Source organism: Xiphophorus couchianus, chromosome 9, assembly GCF_001444195.1.
Source record: "Xiphophorus couchianus chromosome 9, X_couchianus-1.0, whole genome shotgun sequence".
In the NCBI taxonomy this organism is placed as follows: domain Eukaryota; kingdom Metazoa; phylum Chordata; class Actinopteri; order Cyprinodontiformes; family Poeciliidae; genus Xiphophorus; species Xiphophorus couchianus.
The window spans coordinates 20,231,817-20,254,637 of record NC_040236.1 but is presented as its reverse complement, the minus strand read 5'-3'; the positions used below and the strand labels follow the sequence as shown (position 1 = coordinate 20,254,637).

Sequence of the window (22,821 nt, the reverse complement as noted above, 5' to 3'; positions counted from 1 at the left end):
TTTCTACTAAAAATAAATAAATCAATTTTCACACATAAAAAAAAAAACATTCCAGAACTTATGGATCACATGTTGCCCCTCAGAATCATTTGTAAAAATACTTCACATGTTACTCCAGTATATAATTTTCACAGATTTGTGGAAAATGACGTTACACATGTTATTGTGTGACATAATTTCCACAGTTCCACGTTTTCACATGGAACTAAAGGATTTCATTCTCGTATGGACGGGTGCACGGGGAAGATTTTTCACATAACAATAATTTTCACATGTGAAACACACATGCGAACACATTCCGCTTGAGGCACGTTTTGCCACATGCGTTTCACAAACCTACAGAATATAAGCTTCACATGTTACCACTAGGTATAACTTTTGCATGTAACAAGTCATGTGGAAAGCAGTTTCACATGTTACTGTATAATATGCTACATATCATTTTTTAAGTCCGCTTCGCATCGCAACACAATGAACTAGTTCAGTATGTGGAAAGTTTTATCTGTTTTGAAAACTACATTTTCTAATTTTCATACATTTCAACATATTCACACATTTGATGCATATTTGAAAACTTTGCCCCATGTTTTTCACATTTCACTGCACTACATTATTTCCACATGTGAAACACATTTGGATTTTTTCTTCACATGTGGACGCCTGTTGTTCCAGTTTCACATGTTATTTACATGTTGTGTAGTAAGATGCTTCACAACAATTCCCATAATATATATTATTATAATAATATTATTCCCATCGTGTTTCACATCTTTCAACAGACACTTTAACCCCTTAACCGGCGGTATCCCATCCATGGGACACATCTAGTTTGTTTGAATACTCTGCCTTTATCGCCGCCAGTTAAGTAGTTAATTTATTCAGCTGCATAGTATAATTTCTTTGCTTTGTCTTTTTGCGTCAAGTCACACTTTTTAAACTGAAACTTAAGTTGTCTTTAAACAGAGCTTCATCACTGCAGAAGCAGGGAAGCATATTGTGTCAAATGTATGTAAAATTGGAAGCGTATGGAGGTACGTACAGTAACACCCATTTAATCTGCCGCAGAAAGAACAAAAATGGCTTCCTACCTCGCAGCCGCTGATGTCCAGATGAAGGTCGGTGATGTGAGGATTGGTGGTCAGCCCCGACAGCACCGCTCTGTGACCACAAAGCGGTTGAAAAAGAAAACGAGAGTTAAATACGGACCTGATTGGCACGGCTTCACACATCCAGATGCTTCCTTTGTGCTTTCTTCGCAGCAGACTTGAGATAAAAGAGCTGCGACTCGAGTAAAGAAATGGAAGACGACGTGTCGGATACCTCAGAACGTCAGGGGGCAGCTTCATAGACGCGAAGCTGACATGAGTGAGGCTGAAGGCCGAGCTGAAGAACTGACGGAACAACGGCAGCGTATCCTTCACTTTCCTGTGAAATCAGGGGAAGAACAGGGAGGATCAAAGAGGAGTAATGCAGAGATGAGGTGAAGCGAGCTCCACGCAGGAGGAGATGAAGTCACTTTAGTTAAATGCTAGATAACTATGAGCGCAGACAAAGAATGACAATTTCACCTTCTGAGGAAGTAGGGGCAGCAAGAGGGGTCAAATGACTGATTGGCTAGCTAAAATATTCAAGATTCTCTCAGAAAGTACAAAGAGAAATCTGAGTTTAAATATGGAGGCCGGAAAGAAACCACAAAGTTCCAGTGATTCACTTCTAGACTCCCTTTGAGGAGATGAATGTGAGTAGCCGAAAATCAGGGAACGGAATGGTGGTAAAAGATGGCAAAGAATTAATTGGACACATATTCGATTGTTTTCAAAGACTGAACGGTCATGCCGCAATTTATCCAACTTTTATGCCATTGACGTGACACGCGTTGTAATTCTGCACCAGAAAAAAGCCAGATGCGTTAAATCCGGACGAAAACAATGGCGGAAAACAATAATTATGTCATTAAGAAAGAAGTCTGTTCCCCTGGAGCGCATTGCATCACAATCCCACCACTCCTGGTTCTGACTGCACATCCAGACAGACGCTGCTGCGGTCAAAGCGCCACAAAAGGCCGTCGCTATTAGCTGTGCTAAAGTGTCAGAATGGACCAGTTCAAGTCACTTCCTCTAAACCTGGACAAGATATTCCCAGAAAACAACAACATATAACTCCAGAATATAAAAAGTTCTTGGGATGCTTTTGCGAGGCATTGCTTATCTCCCTACGCTTGGCGTTAAGGTGACGTTAAAGACGTGACTAACCTGTGCGAGAAGGTATTTTTGGACAGATTGAGAAAGGAAAGATCAGCGCAACACCCCCTCAGAAGAGCCCCAAATAGCTGCATGAGACACAGGGCGGGAAGAAGTTAATATGGGCACGGACAGAAAGGGAAAAAGTTTGAGCAGAGCCGGACGCTTCTACTGACAGAGTCGACGGAGCAGTCCGTGGCCGACAGATCCAAGTGGACCAGGCAGTTTGGCTGAGACAAGAAGAGATAAAAGTTCTGCAAACAGAAAGCCAGAGGAACAGAGGCGACATGTTACAGGCTGCAGAGGAGGAGGAGGAGGAGAGCGAGTTCTCGTTTCGGATGGATTGTGCTGTCTGACCGAGGCGTCCTCCCCTGAGAGGACCCCGGGGTTCTTGCTCAGGTCCAGGTGCAGGAGGGAGTTGGAGTATTCATCGCTGGAGCACAGAGCCTGAGAGAGAGACATGACGCCTGAGAGACAGAGACAGGCAGAGATAGAAAAAGAGAGAGAGAGAGAGAGAGAGGGAGGGAAAAAACAAGGGCAGATGAGAGGCTATGATATTAAGAGACTGGGAATGCTCTCAAAACATTTACGTTCTTACATTATTCATGAGCATCTTAGAGCAGAGGGTGTCAGTGAATGTTATGGGAAGCAGAACAATTCAATGCAATATTTAAATTCCCCACTGGGTGCAGGGAACAGGAACAAGAGACATGCAGCCTGCAGGGCAGTGCTCAGGATTGCAAGTCAACCTGGAGTTGTAGCAGGACAAAAAACACGAGACAACGAAGCTCCCAGGAGGGGATTACCTGCAGCTCGGAGGGTTTTACTTCCTACAGCGTGGGGCTCTGTGCAGGAAAATTAGCTAACCTTGTGCAGGATTTGGTCAGGCTCTGTGTTTCGTCAAGCTAGGACTGAGCTCATACTTTCCTAACTTCTAAGGGTGTTTTCCCACCTCATAGTCCGGTAGACTCGGTTTGGTTGGGGACCAAAATTTCAACATTTGTTTCATTTTCAGCTGCTGCGGTTCACTTTCACACTGCGCTGTCAAACCTTTTGAGCAAACCCCCACTCACCTGTGGGGGCGCTGCACCTAGAACTACTAAAGGAAACGACACAAAGACCTCTGAAGAAGTCATAAGCGCAACTTCCTTCTTCATGGAATGCAAAAAAAATTTTTGAATGGCGTCAGATTTTAGCGGTTGTAGGATTTCTCTTTTGTCTTTAATAAATGATCATTAGCCATTTCTTCTGCTAGCGTTAGGCTCTCGTGTTTGTTTTGGCTGCATATGTTCAGTGTGCCCTGCACTATAGACCGCTTAATGCTTTTGGAGCGGTCTCCATTTGTCAGCTCGCATTCACACATGCTTTCCACACCGGCGTTCACTTGAATCAAACCGAGACAGAAGTTTGTAGGTGGAGTTAGCTTCTTTGGTCTCCAAAAAAAGTTCGATTACGGACTCACACTTCCCCAAACGAACCGGACTTTCTACACAAACGGACTAGAGACTAAAGCATACAAAACAGGGCCGGTGTGAATCCACAATAAGATGTAGTCAAGGCAACGGAGAAGTATAGAGGGACTAACCCTTTGACGTAAGTGAAGTCTTGGACAGATTGAGGAGACGGAGTCCCTTGCTAAGGCGACTCACCTGCTGGATTAAGCTGGACACACCTGCAGCATTCACAGAAGACACAAAAACTAGCTATACATACAAAAACATACATAGTAAAAGACAAGAACCTTGGATCACTCATCATGTAATGGACACTTAATATAAAAAAGGTAAATAACAGTTTAACAGAACATAAAAAAACAATATTTAGGAAATATTTGATTAAAGCTATTTCCTTTAATAGCCAATAAGAATTGGCTATTGACTGGTAACCAGCCGGTTAAAAATAATCATTCTCTCTTTTTGCAATCAGTGAAAACATTGAAACACTTGAAACTCATGCTGACAAAACTCTTTGGTGTGGAAGCCGTTACTGAGGACCTCAATGTTAGCTATTCGGTTTTAGTAAAGTGTTTAAAAAGTTTGGAACAATAGAAATCTAAAAAGCTAAATAAAAAAGGCATTTTCAACATTATCTTAACACAAAGCAAAGCTTTCGATTCTCAGTGTACAACAGGAAGGCTCAACATACTGCATCTTAACTCAGGGTTAAGATAAGAATGCTCTTTGCTAGGGAATGCATGTTGCAGAGTCTGCTGTTTTAGCAGTGGCAGCCATGCTAAATGCCAGTGTAGAATGTAAAATTCAGTTTAAAAACAGCTGAAATATGCCTTTAATCGTTTTGTTTTTATTTTAAACAAGTAAAACGGCTGTTGCCACGCTGGTTCTGATCCAAGTACAAAAATCAACTACCACTAATGGCAATGCCAGAAAACAAATGTTTTAAATACAGTTTTGATATTTCTTTATGTCACACTTCTCTCAATCAGCTGAAATCTGTATTGTCTGTGTTGTCAGGCTACAAAGGCTTACAAAAGTCATAGATCAGACATGAGGCACAAAATGACAATTAGTGCATCTCTAGTTTGGATCAAAACAAAACAATTCATGAGCATCTCAGTTATTTAAGACACAGTGAATCATGCAGACAGTGGGACGTATTTCCTGATACCTTGGTTGTCCAGTGAATTGTGGGCCAAATTAACGGAGTGGATGACAGAAGCTGGGTTCTCTGAAAGAGCAGCAGCCATCTTTTGAGGGAAGTCTCTGTACACACACACACACACACGCACACACACACGCACACACACACACACACACACACACACACACACACACACAAATCAGAACATTTTTTAAATTGATTGGATCAATTAATTTGTTGAGATGCATAATAGAAAAACACAACTTCTAACACCTTCAAATTACCTCATTTTCTCTGACATGAACTCCAAATCATAAAAACACGAAAAAAAAAGCAATGGAAGGTCATTAAGTTTCAGAAAGGAGCGGGACAAATGGCTGCACCCAGAATTTCCAAAACAGCTGTTTCACAAATTTGAGCAACCAACTGCAGGGCAAAATAAAACAGTCAGACGATTGCATGGCAACACCAACACACAAGCACTTTAGAATGGTCAGTCGGCCTATCATCAATGTTTTAGGACTGCGGGAAGAATCCTCCGTCCTAACAGGAGTAACATTCAAACTCCAGTTAGTAACTGAGCCAATGACTAAAAAAGATTTGTGAATAAACAGAAGCATTCTAACAAAAGTGGTAACTTCTGAAGTCTGTTTTGAAGCTGTGTGGGTGGGTCGACAGGCTCCTACTGCCTGGTGAATGAACGTTTTTGAAAAGCCCACGACACAAACTTTATATCTTCAGAATCCTCCGCGATACTCGGATAAAATGAACACGGTTTGAAAGGAGCAACTCACGATTTCAACCCGGCGTTCTCCAGAGTGATCTCCTCAAGGCTGGAAGATTTGCTGACCGTGTGCAGGACCTGCTCAGTGACCTCTGACCCCTGTTGGTAAGATATAAAAGCGCAGATCCCTTAAACCTGGTTCAGAGAGATGCACTAGAAAAACTGAAATTCAGTGGAGTCATCCAAGCTCACGTAAGACAGCGGAAAGCACGTGTGAATTTTTATGAACTTATTTTAGAAGGCGACGCAATGAAATCTTTACAGCACCAGGAGGGAGTGACCTTGTTATGCTCAAACACTGTCTCTTCTGTGAAGAAACATTCAACTTTATCAGAAGATTCATTTTTTCCCCTCAGAAAGGTGATCGAGTTTCTGCACGTAATTTGGATTTTTATTTTTAAAAAACGTTTCTCAGAATGAAGAGAAGCCTGGAAGAATTCAGAAGAGGAGTTCAATCAGAGCAAGGCCTGGAGATCAGACACGTCCTGATGCCAGACAGCTGTCTCATCACAGGACAGGGCAGGAGGAACTCCAGGTGGGTCGGACATCGTTTGCTTTCTCAGAACCAGCTTGGGCTCCTGCTCCAGGTTCTGCCAGCTCTCTTGGCCCCGGTCCCCTCGGCTGAAAGGATTGTCAGCCTTTGGTCACAGAGGCTGTTTGCCAACAGAGGTAACTCTACTGCTTGAATGCATCACGACTGCTAGAATGACAGTTTCTTTGTAATTCAGAGCAGAACTGAAATTGACTTTAAAAAGTATCTTAAAAGTATCGACACCAATACTGATAGTGCTACTTTTTATTATTTTTGGTTTGATGCATCATTAACTTGCAGGTGTTGTTTCTTTAATTACTTTGTTAGAACCTAGGTTCTAACAAAGTTCTCTAATTTGGACAGAGTTTGTATCAGCCTACAAATTGCTTGAAGAACATTTTGACACGATAAACAGCAAAAATAGAAAAACGAAACAAGTTTGTGCACTTTTTTCCTAAATAAATAAAATTATGATTCGAGAGCAAATCAAAACAAAATCATTTTTTGAGGTAACGTTGAGAAACTGCAGAACAAATTAAAATAAAATTTCAAGACGGAATCTGAAACTAAAGTATCAATCTTACCACTCTAATATCGATCCGATACCGATTTGTTATCGATATTATCAATGTCTTGGATCGATCTGTCCTCCTCTACCTTGTGTCAGATAGTCAGTCCATTGCTGTCTCGGCACACAGAAGTGGAAAGAGGTGTTTTTGCTGCGTGTTTCCAGAGCACGACGTCACACCAAGGCCGAAGCAGAAATGTTGAGTCTCAAACCGCTTTTTACCTTCTCAGAGTGAGAATATTTCAAACAAAACTCTCCGTTTCCTTCTGGTTGGAGCAGCACAATACTTCAAGGTCTACCAAATGCACTAGGCAGAGAACCAGGCTTACACTCTAACCACAAAAATAAACCACAGCATTTTTGCCCTTATTTGCAAATCCCATGACTTTCCATGTTCTGAAATGAAATTCCATGACTTTCCAGGTTTTCCATGACCGGTACAGACCCTGTTAGAGGCTTGATCAGTAGGATAAAGCCACTTAGCTAAAGACCATCGTTTGACATGTATCCACATACATAAAAAATAAATAGAAAGGAATATTGCCCTTAAACACACTGAAAACCATGCTCTGTCAAAGTACAGATAGTGGATTAATAATGTGTTGAAGGTTGATAACAATCATCAGTTTTTGTCAATTTATATATTTTAACTGAAGGATCAATTAATATGAAGAAAGGCTCACGGGTGGACGATGAGCCCATCTTCAGATTAGGCTCATCATCCTAATCTTAAGATGGATGGATCCATCTACGAGCCTGGCTATTGGGTAGAAGGCTGGGTACGCCAGTCTGTCACACGGCAACACAGAGGCAAACAACCACATTGACACGTAAGGGCAATTTAGACAGAGCAATTTATCTATAAGTAGCTGTGTTTCCACTACAAATGTGCGAAAATCTTTGTCTGTATTCTGATAATGTCAAAAAAGAGAGAAGAATTTTGCTATTACGGTATTTGCATTAAAAAAGACGTGAAATTAAAATCTGGTGTGAATTTGCTTTTTCACACGAGAAGTCATTAAAAATTGTGGCAGCGACTGACGTAAACAGTTACATGATGTTATGTTCATAACTCAGACATGGCGCTAGCTTTCTTCACCTATCAGCCAATCAGAGGAGACATCTGCGTTTTACTCAGGTGTTTTGAGAGTCAAGCCCCTCGCACCTGGGAGCGGCTACGCATGCGACGTTTTGGGGAAAATTGCAGCCTGTAATTTTACACAAGAGGGATTCAACACGTTTGAATGACACACAACTTTTTATGAACTGTGCGGTCCTGTGAGAGCTTTGGTGGAGCCAGCGGCACATTGTTAAAAACAAACGAGCAAACCACAAATTAGACTACTTCCTGTTGTCATTTTTGTTGTTTTTGGCAGTGGTAACACCCGGCTGTTGATCACATGATCATGTGACGCACAAAAAGTGTTTCTATTGCAGTTTTGCAAAATACATCTATTTTGATACGGCTGAAAAACCACCTCATACAAGCCCAACCACCTTTTATAGAAAAACCTGATTTGGTTATTTTTTTCAATGTTTCCGTGTTTTCATTAAGCAAATTAATTTTTTTCCCAATTTGCGCAATTTTATGGTCAGTGGAAATGTAGTTGGTCATGTTTTTGGTCTTTTTGGAGAAACCCAGAACGGCCGATGTGAACCCACACATTCAGGTGCGTGTTGCCCTCTTTGCATTGGCGTCAAATAAAAATGTAATCCTGACAGATATGCGCAAAAATCAACTTTCCCTGCAATAGAAATCACCCCCCGGAGAAGGAGTATTTACTTATTTTAAAGGTTATATAAGATTGATTTACCTGTGAATATTAAAACAGCTGAATGCAGCTTAACTCTAACACACTTACTATGCGAAGGTCTCTGCAGTACAGTTTGGTGAACCAGGTGTTATATGCCATTGATGCAACAATCACCGCCAAATCCCTGGAGAAGATGAAAACGGCGTAAACGGAGCGTCGTACTTTAGAGTTTAAAGCTCTTGCTCATCTTTTGTCACCGACCTGCTCTCCAAGTGGCTGAAGTCCAGCAGGTTAAACTCTCGGCTGTCCTGGGAGTGATAGATAGTGTCCACATCCTAGGAGCAATATTACCCGTGAGCCTCTTCTTCTGCAATGTATGACCACTCATTTTGCGCTCGGTGCCATACAGTATGTAATACTAAAAGCACTCACAGTGGCACCGACACAGTCCCACAGCTCTTACCCACTGCACTTCCTCCTTGCAGCTGATGCCATTATAGTCGCACAGAGCAGCGTAGGTCTCTGAGAAGCCTCCTGAGGGAGGCGGGCGGGAGGAAAACAAACAAGAGAGAGAAGCAAAAGAAGAAGAAAAAAGAAATGAGTAAAAGGAATGAGGAATGATGCGAACAGCTGCTTCTTTCAGCCAGAAAGGAGAAAATGCACACGCAAACATTTGTCCCAATTATCAATCTTTCATTTACGCAACGGCTTTAAAGGGAACATCTGGGAGAGCGTCACTGAAGTGTGCGTCTGCCAGCCTCCTCTTGAGCCTGCCAAAGCCGCCGACACGTGCTCGTATCGCCGTGTGTGACTCCACGTGTTTCGCCTGTGTGCAAATTCTCCCGCTTGATGATAACGTCTCTATTTACCACAGGCCCTCTGGGTTTCCACTGAAGTCTCCGAGCTGGGCGAATACTTCCTGCTGCCCTCCGAAAGGTCGCTGTCTGAGTGACAGATGGACGGGCTGCCGGCATACAAAGAAACACAGATACTGTATGGGCTCGTCTATCTTTTTGATAATTGTGCAAATAAAGGTCATGTGTCTTCAGTACTCTGGTATATCAAACGATGCACAGACGTGTGATGACTAGGCATGGGCTGGTATTGAGAGGTTGTGAAAAGTCAGTTTCAAAACTGCCAATAACTCCTACCCCCAACTATTAGAAATGCACTGATTCAGGTGTATATACATTTTGTTTTTTATCCGGGCGGTTATTCTCTGATTTGCGTTATTATTTTCCTTGATTCGTCTATGGTCACAGATACACCGTGTTCCAGATTATTATGCAAGTGATATTTTCTCAGATTTTCTTAAACGGTCACTGCAAATGATGGTCAGTATAGTTTTCAAGTCATGAACTAATACAGTATAGATCAAATTTTACTGAACAAAGCTCCCCATGAGAACAATATTTTTTTCAAAAATCAAAAACTCAAAATGCACTGTTCCAAATTATTATGCATAGCAGATTTTCTAAACATTTTATGGATTATAAAGAACTGCAAATGGTCATTCTTTGAATGTGCAGCATTAAGTGGTCACATGTACTAAAATCAAAAGCTATTTCAATCAAAAACATCTTAACAGACCAAGTTACATGTTAACATAGGACCTTCTTTGATATCACAGCACAATTATTCATCCATTGAACTTGTGAGTTTGTGGAAAGATTCTGCTTGAATTTCTCTGCAGGATGTCAGAAAACCTTCCCAGAGCTGCTGTTTTGATATGAACTGCATTCAGATCTTCTGTTTGAGGAAACTACAAAGGTTCTCAATAGGGTTGAGGTCAGAGGTCAGAGGAGGATGGTGACCATACCATGTGTTTCTCCCCTTTTATGCCCATAGCAGCCAATCCACTACTGCGTCCATCTGGAGAATCCAGGGTTGCACAGCAGTCATCAGTGAACAAGTCTGTTTGAAAATGAATCTTCATGTACAGCTGGGCCCACTGTGACCGTTTCTGCTTGTGAGCTCTGGTTAGGGGCCCAATAGTAGCTTCATGCACCACAAGCCTCTGGTGGATCCTCCACCTTGAGCTTCCAGAGGCTCCAGCAGCTTCAAATGCCTGTTTGCTGCTTTGTAAGGGCATTTTAACAGCTGCTCTCTTAATCCGATGAATTTGTCTAACAGAAACCTTCCTCATTCTGCCTATATCTGTACAAACCATCTTTGTTCTGAATCAGCCACAAATCTCTTCACAGAACGATAAATGCTTCAGTTTTCATTAAATATCTAATGTTTTCATACCTTGTCATACGACACTACACTATCTGATGATTTTCATCAGCAGAGATTCTTTCTCTTTCCCATATTGCTTGAAACCTGTGGCCTGCTTAATAATGTGGAACATCCTTCTTAAGTAGATTTCCTTTAACTGAGCTCAGCAGACAAACTAATCAACCAGCTCTCTGAAATTAATTATAGTGATTCAAAGAGCCCTGACACACAATACCATCTATAAATTCAATAGCACAACAAAAAATGTTGTTTATGACACTTAAATCCAATTTGCATAATAATTTAGAACACATTGTAGTTTGGGTAGAAATTTCAGCGACCACAGTTTCTCTTTCTGTGGGAGTCTCTGACCGGCCCATGTCTGGTGACAACTAGTTCAGATTTTCTCTTTCAGAATGGGAACACTTACGCAAAGATGGAATTGTTGAATATTCGGGACAGGGCGAAATTAATATGGCTGACCACATGATTGAGGTGTTCGCGGGACTCGAACCTCAGGGTGTAACCGGACTTGTCGGTGTCGATAATAACCTGCACAAAAAAAAAAAATGCAGGAAAAACAGAAATGCAGTAAACATAATTCAAAAGAAATGTTTTTTTTTATTTTTTATTAAATTATTTGGTTTCAGGTCTGGATTTGTTTCAGGGGTTTTTTTCCTGCCTACAACAACTCAACAATCCCAAATCTCGAGCCACGCCCAGACGTGAGAATCCGTGCACGCTTTGTAAGCTCGTCCTCGTCTTTCACTCAATACCGACAAACCAGAACATTTTCATTACTTATACTTCAGCAAGTTACAAAAGAAATATAAACATTAAACACGCTTCACGCGGCGCTACACACTGCGCTGCATGTCAAAACAGCTCTTCCACTCTTCGCCCCCTCCCCCCCAACGTGATGTAAGAGTGTGAACACTGACGCAAACAGCAGTGGCAGAGAAAAGCAGAGTTTGGTACACTCACCTGGTGATCAGGGTGAGAATTCAAAGCTCGAATCTCCAAGAAGTTGAATGTGGTTTCGACCTGTTGTCAAAGATACATTTCAGAAAGTAATGACTGCGGTTGGAAATGAAGCTAAAAAAAAAATTAAAAAAAGACCTCACACTGAACATTTATTTGAGAAAGCTGTAAGAAGCACCTTAGCCGGAATCTTTGGAGCCAGGAAATAGAGACGCCATGTTGTGAGAACCTTACAAAAAAAAAAAATAGAAGAAACAAAGCAAATCAGATTGACTGAAGATTGTGGAAAGGTTCACTGCACATTCACACTCCCCACAGGGAGGAAACGGTCCGAGGAGTTTCCATGGTAATGATGGGAAGCATATGCTCTTGTATCGATCCAGCTAAAAGCCTGGCAATGTCAGTGACACTTGAACGTCTTGTGATGCAGGCTGAGAAACGGCGAAGCCTTACAGTAATTTTTTTTTACATGCTGCTGCAAAGGCCGGATGTGATTCTATTAGCTTTACATCGATTTTGCTGCAGGCAACCAAAAAAAAAGAAAAGTGGCACGTGCGTTTATTTTGAGAAAAGGCACTTATGGTGGGCAGAATGACCAAATTTGGTTCGTGTAGTTTCTGCCCAGGGAAGAACTAAAAGAAATTCAGAACTGAAAAAACAAAACAACAAAACGTCTTCCTCCAACCGTCAAGTCAATGCATTTGTGCTAAAAATAGTAAATCTGATTATGCAGTGTCAGGATGCCAGATGACTGTTTTTAGATCAATGCAAATTTATAGAGTGTGTACGTGGAAGTACACAACTCGCTCCTACGTCTGTATGAATGACCGAAGCTCCTCTGTGCCTTGCAGAGGTATTCATAAGCTTCAGGGTACACTACATTGCCAAATGTATTGTGCCGCTTGCCAATAAACAAACATATGAACTTTAATGATGTCCCATTCTTATTACAAAGACTTTAATCGGGTGTCTGGCTGACTGTTTGCTGCAGTAACAGCTACAACTCTTATTGGAAGGCCAATAACCTGGTTGATGGGACAAATCTCTGCCTTCTTCCAGGTGAGTATTGATGTTAGATGAGACAGCTCGCAGTTTCCACTCCAATTCACCCCAACAACGCTGGATCAGGTCGAGGTCAGGACTGCTGACCAGTCAAGTTCTTCACCGCAAACTCACTCATCCATGTCTTAATGGACCTCGGTTTGCAGACCGGTGCACAATCATGCTGTAACAGAGCGGGCCATCTTCTAACTATTTCCAAAGCATAAAGCTGTGGAAGATGCCTTGGTATGCTGAAGTATTAAGACGTCTTTTCACTGGAACTAAGAGTCCAAGATCAACTCCTGAGAAACAGGATTATCCCTTCTGAACCAAACCTTGAGACAAACGAGTCAGGCAAGAGTCGTTTTCACAAATTCAGACCCATCCCTTAGACTGCCAGGTGGAGAGGCGTGATTGGCTATTTGTCCAGAGAACACATCTCCCCTGCTCTCCACTCCAGTGGCAGCAGGTTTACACCGCCGCATCTGATGGTGACTGAAGCTGCTTGGCCATGGAAACAAAAACCTCTTCTGTGAATGAGGTCTGCAGCTATTGACTGAATACCTCTGCGAAACACGTTTGCGTAACGAACCCTCCGGGTTAAATACGATCAAGCCTCTGAGAGACGGAGCTCCTATTTTTTGCAAACGCACCTTTCCAAAAGAATAAAGTCAGTGTGTCTCTCTTCATCAAGTCAAACAAAGGGGAGTGATTCTTTGGCATTTTGCTGCTCTCTGCCAGCCCCTGAGTACTGCCCTCTGCTATTTCTCTTCCCCTCTTCTGCTCCGTCGCTCCCAATCATTTACTCTATTCTCTCGGATGGCCCCCGCTTAAAACACCCTATCCACCCCCTTACTAGAGGACACAGCATGCCGACCCACACCTAAATCGACCCCACGTTGTCTATCCCCAGCGATAGAGCAGTAATTAAGTTAGTGTTCTCCTGCTCTGCTCTCTTGTTTTTTCGTTGAGAGGAGCTTGACACGGGTCTGTCTGAAGCATGCACTGACAGCCCTTTAACACCCACACAGCAAAATGTGCTTGTGAGATGGAGAGAAGGAGCGCTGGGTGGGGTGAGGCAGGAGCGGCGGGGGGCGGGAGGGGAGGAGTCTGCGGTTCGCTTCAAAGGCTGTCTGAAGGAGTTGATTAGAAAGACCAGATTGGATCACATTACGGTGATGAGTCTGGGTTACAGCGGGCTGTTAAGAGAGCGCGTACGAGTAAATAGAGGTAAATCAGGCTGAGGCAGCAGGCGAGAGAGACTCTTATCTGAGCATTTTGCATCAAAAGAGAGAGCGTGCATTCATCATTCTTATGACGTTGTAAAACCCTGCTGCTGGACTGATACTCTAATCTTTTTCTTTTGTCTGAATGTTCAGAGGAAGCTTATGTCAGAAATAAATTGACGTGACTTGTGGTGATGGAGGGAAACCACTGATCCCATCCTGAAACATGCATCGACTCCACAAGCTAGCTAGCTAGGGTTCTACCTTCCTTAAAACTCCCTGGATTAATGAAATATAAACACATTTATCCTTCCTTTTCCTGTGCCAAATGCCAGGCCAGTGCATGTGATCAAGCTCCAATCTCTTTTTTTTTTTTTCTTGTCTTCTGTGTGCGCCCAGCAGGAGTGAGAACCCTTGCCTTCCAGTTTAGTTTTTGAGAGGAAGCAGTAAATGAGACAGGAACTGGAAAGAGATTACGGGGAAAGATGTTCATTTTTTTTGGCAGATACACAAATCAAAGAGTCTGAATATCAAAGGCTGTGTACGCCAAAACTCTCCTAACTGCCCATTCTCGCCACACGATGATTCATTAAAGCGTCCACTGAGTGGAGCTTTGAGCTGCCAAGGCGAAGAAGCTCATTTGCTCAAGGAAGGAATGAAGAAGCAACAGGAGTCCCTGATAAACAGGAGGGAAACGGCTCTGATTGTACTGCAGCACCAACAGTAAAGCGCCTCTGTGCAGTGTGTGTCTGCGATATGCCCGCGAATACCCTTCCACCTCGCCCTGCAAGGCGGAGGAGGACTGCATCTCGCAAAAGGCGGCATTCATCCTCGGTCCGGTCCGAGTTCCGGTCCACGGTGTAAGAGGATAGCTGCCCCAGATTTTATTTGGATAGCTTGCTCAGCTTCCCCTCGCTCCAGCAGAGATTTCCTTCTTTGCCCCATATTCTCTGATGAAAGAACCCCAGAATCAAAGGCTGCTAAGCACCCCACTGCTTCCACTTTGTGCCTCACAGACACAGAGGGGATCCATAGGCGCTTCCACAGACGCTGCAGATCCAATATTTATCCTGCCAGGCTGCCAACAGCGCCCGCTGATGTGGGACACCGGCCCTAATGCAGTTAGCATCTGACCGGAGAATCAAGGCGCTTGCTCTGGCTGGTAAACTGCGAGGAGCTGCTATAATGCTGGCGTGGCTATCAGCACTTTGACAGAGATCCAGCAGGACTGGACTTCAAAGACACAGAACATACATGATATACAGTATATGTGTTGGCAAGAGTTAACAGAAAAGGCCCATAAAGTCAGCGCAGATAGAAGAAGAAAGGCTACTTACCAGAATCCTGTCCTCTGTTTTACCGTTTTTGGTGTCAAGCTTAATGCTACAAATGAACTTGATGGATGATTTATCAATAATCTTCCGGATGCTTTCTGCCAGTAAAAAAAACAAACAAACAAAGAAACATATTGTTAAAGTTGGACTCATTAGACATTTAGTGTGAGACAAACTCCATATTTGATACATTTATACAGTTGCAATGACTTGCAGAAGTATTCAGGCCACATTTTGTTAAATTATAATGACATTTTTCAAAGTATTTTAGCAGATACGGTCCAACACGTACCAGTGAAGAGTGGTTGTTAAGTGTGGCATGCATTTTGTATTCAGCCCCTTTTAATCCGATTCCCCTAAATCAAATCAATGGTAACCGATTGACTTTAGAAGTCACCTAAATACGAGACCACAAGACTATAATGGAATAAAACTAACACTCCACACTATCTTTTCTTAAGCAAGGTCAGGAAACCTGTGTTGGTTGGCGATAAATAAAGAACAATCCTGGAAGAAAAACTGTAAAAGATTTGTGACTGGGGATAGACGTTCACCTTCCAGCAATACAAAACAGACAGCTAAATTTACAGTAGAAAGAGTTCAGACCAAAGCATCGCTGTGGATTAGAATGGCCCAGTCAAAGTAAAGACCTGTAAGGAGTTTACAAGTTTTAGCAAAACTTGAAAATGACTGTTCACATATGACCTCCATCCAGTCTGGTTGATGAAGTATTGACTCATAGGCGCTGGATACCAACGCATACAAAAAAAATTAAAACTATGCATAATGCCTCACTATATATCACCATTATACTTACTTTGTATTGGCCTATCAAATAAAACTCCATAACAATACACGGACGATTGTGGCTGAAACGTGACAAAATGTGTAAAAGTTAAACCATGCAATCTTTCAGTCTTTCCGATGCATACAAATTATGTCTGCATTTATGTTTTCTAAATCACCTCACTGTCTAGCAGTAACGCAGCGTCTACACTGTAAAGACACTTGCGTTTCCAACAGCAGCAGTATTATTTTTGATGAGCAGAAAAAGAGACAGAGTGTTTACTGTGCAGGATTATTTGAAGACCCTGCTTTCTCCACTTGCTGGTTTTAATTCAGCTGGATTGCCCACAGGAACACATGGCTAAAAACATTTAGAAAACTAAAAGCTTACATACTTCAGGCTAAAATAACTGGGCCAAATACAGATAAAGGGAAAATGTGACGGTACTAATTAAACTAGCCAGTAAAATTAGAGACCAGACCTGCATTCACATCTTCAAACAATAACTAAGGCTTGTGTCAAGCGTGACATGTAACTGCGTTTGCCATGACTCTTCAACATTGAACAAAAAGATGATACATATGCTTCAAACCTATTAGGAATCTAATTCCATCAGTTTCATTCACACTGCGTGGCAGATAGGATGTGGAGAAGGCTATGTCAAAGATTTAATCTGCTGATTTGTATTTTAGTCAATAAGATGATATAGGAGCAGCCTTCTTAGCTAATAAGTGGTGATTATATACTTATATTAGTATAAAAACAATTTAAATCAAAGTCATTCTATGTGTGACATTTTGTCTGGTATTTTATGTTTGCATGTATTCTAGAGGACATTTAAAATGGCCAACAATTCAAAATCTAGCCCATTCCCTGACAGAAAAAGCTTGAAAGATCCAAGAGATGATAGACCTTCACCCTAATACATTTAGCAGAAATGTACTGCATTCCTGTAATGTAATCTACTCCTCCCTAAATCAGATGCCTCCAAATGCATTTTCCTTTTTTTATAGCTTCTTACATATCTCAGCTCTGAAAAATGCCAGTCTTCTTCCCTCAGTAACAGCACCTACACCGAAGAGTGTTTCAGTAACCTTGAACTAGTAGCCCCTAGTGTGCTGCATTCACAGACTGGAGAAAGGTCGGATTTTGAGTTTACGACTGGGTCACAGTGGATTAGAGTCGGCCAGTTGTAGCTTTGCTAATATTAGTTAGCCTAGTCATTGAACACAGTTACCAAAGCCTATTCATTAACTTTTTTATTTTTAAAACCTGCACCTGAAACACAGCTAAGTTGGATTTGAAGTCATTCACAGATTGGAGCTACAACTTGTGAAGTAAATTGAAGGAAGCATGCAATTCAGTACATATGAGAAATAAGAGCTGGACGATACGACTGAAAAATGTATCACAACATACATACAACATGTTTTTTTTGTTTTTATTATCTCAAATACTGCCTAACTGGTAACGTGACCTTTTCTGTTTCATCTAGTTTCCTCTTTAGCCGTTGTAATGCAATTACTCCGTTCTCCACGCCGTTCTTTTTTATTTATTTTTAAGCCGTTATGAGACGCGGTGGTGAAACCTGAAACTGCTGCAGCGAAAGTTATTCGATAGGTTGTTGCTAGGTAACCAAAGAGTGAGTGAGTTGATGCCACCAACCCTTTCTTATAGCTTGCTGTGACAGGTTGAGCGACTAAAACCTTTCCTCTGCCTACATCCCCCAGAATGCCAACCAATTCTGGATCAGAGTGCTGTGAAACTATTGAACAGTCTATCTGACTTATTATTTATTGATACTGGTCACATCTCAACCATGATATATACTGTTATTAATTTATTGTCCAGCCGAAGAGACAGCCAGCTGTTCTGGTGGCCCCAAGTATTGGCTTAGTTTGTTTATGCCTTGGCCCGGCTCTGGCTTTGCTGTAAAACACAAAGTAGCAGCAAATTTTGGGGTAAAGATCACATTTTCAACATTCATGTCTGACTAAATAATAAGCATAACGCCACAGACATTGTGAAAGCCTAAGAGCATTCCGAGTTTCTCTTAAAAAAAAAAGAAAAACGTTTTGGATATGCATTAAATTTGTTTCCTCCATCAGAGGGCAAACGCAGAGCAAACGCAGAGTAACCTCAAGAGCGTCACTCTCCATGATTCACAGGGATCTGTTCCCGTCAGCCACGGTCTGAATCGCACATACGCAGCTCATGACCTGCCGCTCCGAGCCCGGCATCTTTACTCACCGGGTGCGCACACAGCAGTCGCACGCTGCCACAGAAGCGCACATTCGCTAGAAGGAATTACATGATTCACAGTCTCAATTACAGTAGCTGCTCAGCATCCCGACAGATGAGTTTATGAGGAAATCGATAGCAAAGCTGGAGGCACTGGGATTTGGCTCTGAAGTTCATACAGCCTGAGAAACAGCCAAGTCTTTCGGGCGCATAATGAGTCTTTGGGAAGAAAAGCATTGTTGATGTTTTGCATCAAGAACTTTATCCCATTTCCTGCAGAGCACACTGCACTTTACATTTTCCTACCATGCTTCGTCAACTGCTTTATGTACGTATACACACTGACGCGGATGAATCTGTTGGCATTCCTAGGAAAGATAACATAATGAATCTTAAAATACGCACGCCTTTTATTGCAGTAGCATAATCCTACCGGACAAAATGCAAGCTTTAACTTAGGGTGATTTATTCAGTGGGTAAAAATGTCCAACCACAAGTGGAACAATTGTTGCTACTGCGAACGATCTATTTGAAATAAATGTAGCTGAAACGTTTGTTGTGGTTTGAAATTACTTTAGGTTGACCAGACTATACATTGGCTTCTAATTAGTAATTTATTTACTAATTTAGTAATGAATTTCCCTGGAGGATAAGTATGACATGACTCAGAGGCTCGTCTTTTAGCAACAGGCCACTACATTGGGTCAGGAGATATCTTGCCATCGCACAAAGTGAGCAGGATGCAAAATAATAATAATAAAAAAAGCTCACAGTGAGAAATCTGCAGCAAGGAGTGGCGTCTTAGCGTCACTAAGTCTCCATGACGACCAATAGATACACTCTACATTGTTTGTCAGGAAGGCATGTCAGAAAAAGCGTTTTTCCGTCAAGGATGCTAAGTTTGCTGACCTCTGCAGGAGGTTGTAACTGGTCGGCTTTGGTCAGATGTGATTAAGTTCAAACTTTGAGGCAACAAACACTCCTGAGAGGTTTGGTGTAAAATCAAGAAATAATGTGTGGGAAAAGTTTCCCATGCGTGCCCAATAATAGTTCCTTTTTCAATGTCACTGAAAATCTTGCGAGAGTGCACGGCTTCTCAGCCTTTTTGAAATACCAGCCAATTTTTTTTAAAAATAAAAAACTTAAATTCTCCTTGTTTCTCCCTCTGCGTCTTTCAGCAGGATTACGATCTGACACGTGTGCGACCAAATCAATTTACAAATGGTTGATTTGGGTTATAAAATTGATCATTGCAGCTACTAAAGACGAAAACTTGTGGGATAAGTGAAAGAGAACGAGCATGAGAGAGGAGTCAGTCTATGCACAGCGACCTTAAAGTCCATCCATCCATCGCATTCAGGACAGAGACATAGGAAATGCACACTTACCTTTACTTTAAATAACTATTTACAGATCTTAACAGAGATTCAAATATTTTAACATATTAGTTAAAACTGTCGTAATAATGAGACAGATAATCTGTGAAAAAACATCAAGTTCCTCTGAGATCCTATTACTATCTACAGAAATACACCTCTCAGTCAGAAACAACCAATTGGAGCCAGGAGGAGGGTCTTAGAGATATGAATCATCCTCATGTATGTGCTGCTCACACCCTCCCCCTTGCTACATGATTTGCTACAATCTGCCACAAATGCTCAGGCTAGTTAGCATGTGTGACCGGTCCAAACGTGCGTTTCTATTGGTGTATCAAATAGAACAGGAGGTCGTCTTGGTCGACCGTCTTTTATTTTGTCCGTTCGATGTATCAAAAGAAACAGCAGTGAGCGCTCTGCACAGTCTGGTCCAAAGCACCTCCCTTTGCAAGAAAATAACATCCAAAATAAAAGAAACGACCAAGAAAAACCCGCCACAACAGCGTGAAATCAAGCTAAGCGCAGTTACATAACTGCAACACGGGAACTAGCATTAGCTTGCTGTACATTTAAACAAAATGTAATTTCAGCTCGTGTAGACCAGGTAACTTTAATTTATTTAATAAAATAAAATAAAGACATATCCCTTTAATCGCCAATATAAATATACAACTTATGAAACGTGAATTAACCAAGAAAATGCGTGAGGTGCGTTCAAGTGCAATAGGAAACATTAACTGCTCACTTCAAACAGGTACTAATAAAAATAAATAATTTACATAACACATAATGACGGATTTAGTGGAATTTGAAGCTTAACTTAAAGTAATACAATTAACTTGTTACACATAGCCACCGATGACGGCGATTAAACCGTTATCCTATAATAGTGAATTGTTTATCCGAAATTAGCACATTGAGCAGCGCATAAATAAGGTCGCTTGACAGGCACTAAGACCCTTCCTGCTCTGATTGGTTGTTTCTGATTGGGAGCGGTGTATTTCTGCTGACGATTTTTTTCAACAAATGATCTGTCTCAATACAAGAAATATGTAAAAACAAAAAACAAAAACAACAACAACAACAACAAAACCCCCCCATATTTTTATAACAATTACATACTGCAGCTCGTCAGGGTTCTTCATTTAAAACTAGTTCATCCAGTGTAGGACAATGTATTCTAATGGTTTTTAGATATATCCAGTTGAGGTGCCATTAAAACATTTAGTGGAAGCAATGTTTATAGTTAAACTATTACTTTAAAGCATATACACACACAGAAAAAAAAAAAAGATCACGCATTACTCTCTGTACACGGCACCTCGGTACAAACAGTCCCTCTATATTTGTAACTTTAGCTGCTTCCCGGTGACCTTCTGCGGGTCCGCAGGCCACCAGGTGCCTCTCCTGACGGAGAGCGCAGGCGGGGCTGCAGGGGGCGGTGCAGCCCGGCAGGTGACTGAACTCGGGAGCGGGGATTCCACCGGATTAATCATCACAGAGCGCCTAATAGAGCCATTACGAGTAATTAACTCAGCAGCAGAGTCCCTGCCACCCGGAGCATGTGTGCAGGCGGCGCGCGCGAGAGTGCGCGTGTGCGCAATAGCGCTGAAATCCGAGCGCAGCTGTGACTTTGACATATGTAAGCTGTTGCTGTTTGACGAGGACAGAAATAAATATTTGTGCATCTTGTGTGCCCCCGCTTGGTTTGTACAGGGTCTGCATTTTTTTTTTTTATCCCTTCTTCTGCTTCTTTTTCTTCTTCTTGGTGAGGTACGGTGAACATCTGCTCTGTCAGGACCCTCTTTTCTGCACTTTGCGTGCACGAAACAAACATAAACGAGTCGCAAAAATAGAAATAACACCTATTACTACAGAGACATGCGGCTACAAGGGAAAATCGCACTGGAAAATATCCATTAGTAAAAACGTGCAGGGGAACAACAATCCATGAGTGCAAACCGTAATTTCCACAACGCCCCTTTTTTTTCCCCTCTCTGGCCTAAGGCTTGTTTTTTAATTTTTTTTTTTTTCTTCTACTGCCTCGTCCTGTAAGAAGGGCTCACTTAAAGAAAAGCAGCACCTGTCTTCTACCCTGTGAACGATTCGCCGTCACATCAACGATTACTTCCCCATGCCCTGATAATGAAACAGCCAGCCCCGGAAAGCTTCGGGACAAAACATGAAGGTGCAGCTCATGACGAGCATCCGATGCGTCGGCTCGGTCTCAGCCTCCGACAGCCGCGCGGAGGGGAGGAAAAAAAAAAAAAAAAAAAAAAAAAGAACAGCATCCAGAGGACTGGCCGCACGCGCGCCCCCGGCCGCACGCGGGCATCATTTGGAGAGCTAAACAACGGAGAGGACCCACCTGTCATATCCTTGGTCACACTGACGAAACCAAAGGCTGAGATCTCTTTAGAAGCCATGTCTGCTCCTCTCTCCTACCGCCACCACGCTTCCTCTCTCCTCCACCTCTTTCCCGCTGGACCTCTCTCTCTTTCTCTCCCTCCCTCTCTCTCTCTCTTTTTCAGTAACAGACAGTGAGGATGCTCTCTCTCCCAGGCATTCCAGCAGAGCATCCGACTGGCCGCTTCCTGGAAGAGAACCTGGGGAGACTGGGATGTAAGAGAAAGGGGAGGTGGTGGAGGGATGAATAATGGTGATGATGATGGAGGTGGTGGTGAGGAGGAGGTGGAGGAGGGGATCACTGAGCCATGAGGAGGCTGCCGTGGATACCTGTGAGAGCAGACACTGGACTGAAGTTTGTAATTTAATTGGAAAGGAGAAGGAATGAGAACAGGAAGAGGCAATTTAAAACAAAAAATTATCTACATAATGCATAAATTCACATTTCGGTGGGACGCCTCCATGACGATTTTGGGAAGAGGTGACCAGAATTTTATAAATAAAATCCACCTGAGAACTTCCTTGCAAAAATGTTACAATTAAAAACCTCTCAGGACAGACAAGACAAATAGGCTCTAGTGATATGTAATTAAAGAGAGTCCATTTTCATCCAATGAAATCAATACCAGCTGCGAAAGCACCACCATTAACTCTGTCCACAAAGGGGGGAAAAAACCCCTGACTAAATATAGAATCACTGCTATAGGGGTACTATCCATAGCAGAGCAAAATT

General features: G+C 42.2%; 1 protein-coding gene across 3 annotated transcripts in view; it reads right to left on the bottom strand.

The window, feature by feature from the left end:
- The window catches only part of LOC114151220 (capping protein, Arp2/3 and myosin-I linker protein 3-like), a 42,778-nt gene extending 20,480 nt beyond the window's left edge, over positions 1-22,298 (bottom strand). Inside the window, exons 1-17 of one of the 3 annotated variants that reach the window (XM_028028301.1) lie at positions 22,051-22,298; positions 15,282-15,376; positions 11,856-11,906; positions 11,681-11,740; positions 11,127-11,248; positions 9,346-9,440; positions 8,940-9,010; positions 8,738-8,811; positions 8,585-8,660; positions 5,633-5,721; positions 4,866-4,960; positions 3,826-3,912; positions 2,598-2,707; positions 2,417-2,494; positions 2,253-2,329; positions 1,321-1,425; positions 1,089-1,158 (exon numbers count right to left, since the gene is read on the bottom strand). In XM_028028301.1, the coding sequence (XP_027884102.1) occupies positions 1,089-1,158; positions 1,321-1,425; positions 2,253-2,329; positions 2,417-2,494; positions 2,598-2,707; positions 3,826-3,912; positions 4,866-4,960; positions 5,633-5,721; positions 8,585-8,660; positions 8,738-8,811; positions 8,940-9,010; positions 9,346-9,440; positions 11,127-11,248; positions 11,681-11,740; positions 11,856-11,906; positions 15,282-15,376; positions 22,051-22,108 (1,413 nt within the window). In that variant the 5' untranslated portion in view covers positions 22,109-22,298. Of the gene's footprint in view, positions 1-1,088; positions 1,159-1,320; positions 1,426-2,252; positions 2,330-2,416; positions 2,495-2,597; positions 2,708-3,825; positions 3,913-4,865; positions 4,961-5,632; positions 5,722-8,584; positions 8,661-8,737; positions 8,812-8,939; positions 9,011-9,345; positions 9,441-11,126; positions 11,249-11,680; positions 11,741-11,855; positions 11,907-15,281; positions 15,377-22,050 lie in introns of those variants that run through there. The other 2 variants (XM_028028300.1, XM_028028302.1) reach the window with 2 other exon arrangements.
- Between the last annotated feature and the right edge of the window lie 523 nt (positions 22,299-22,821).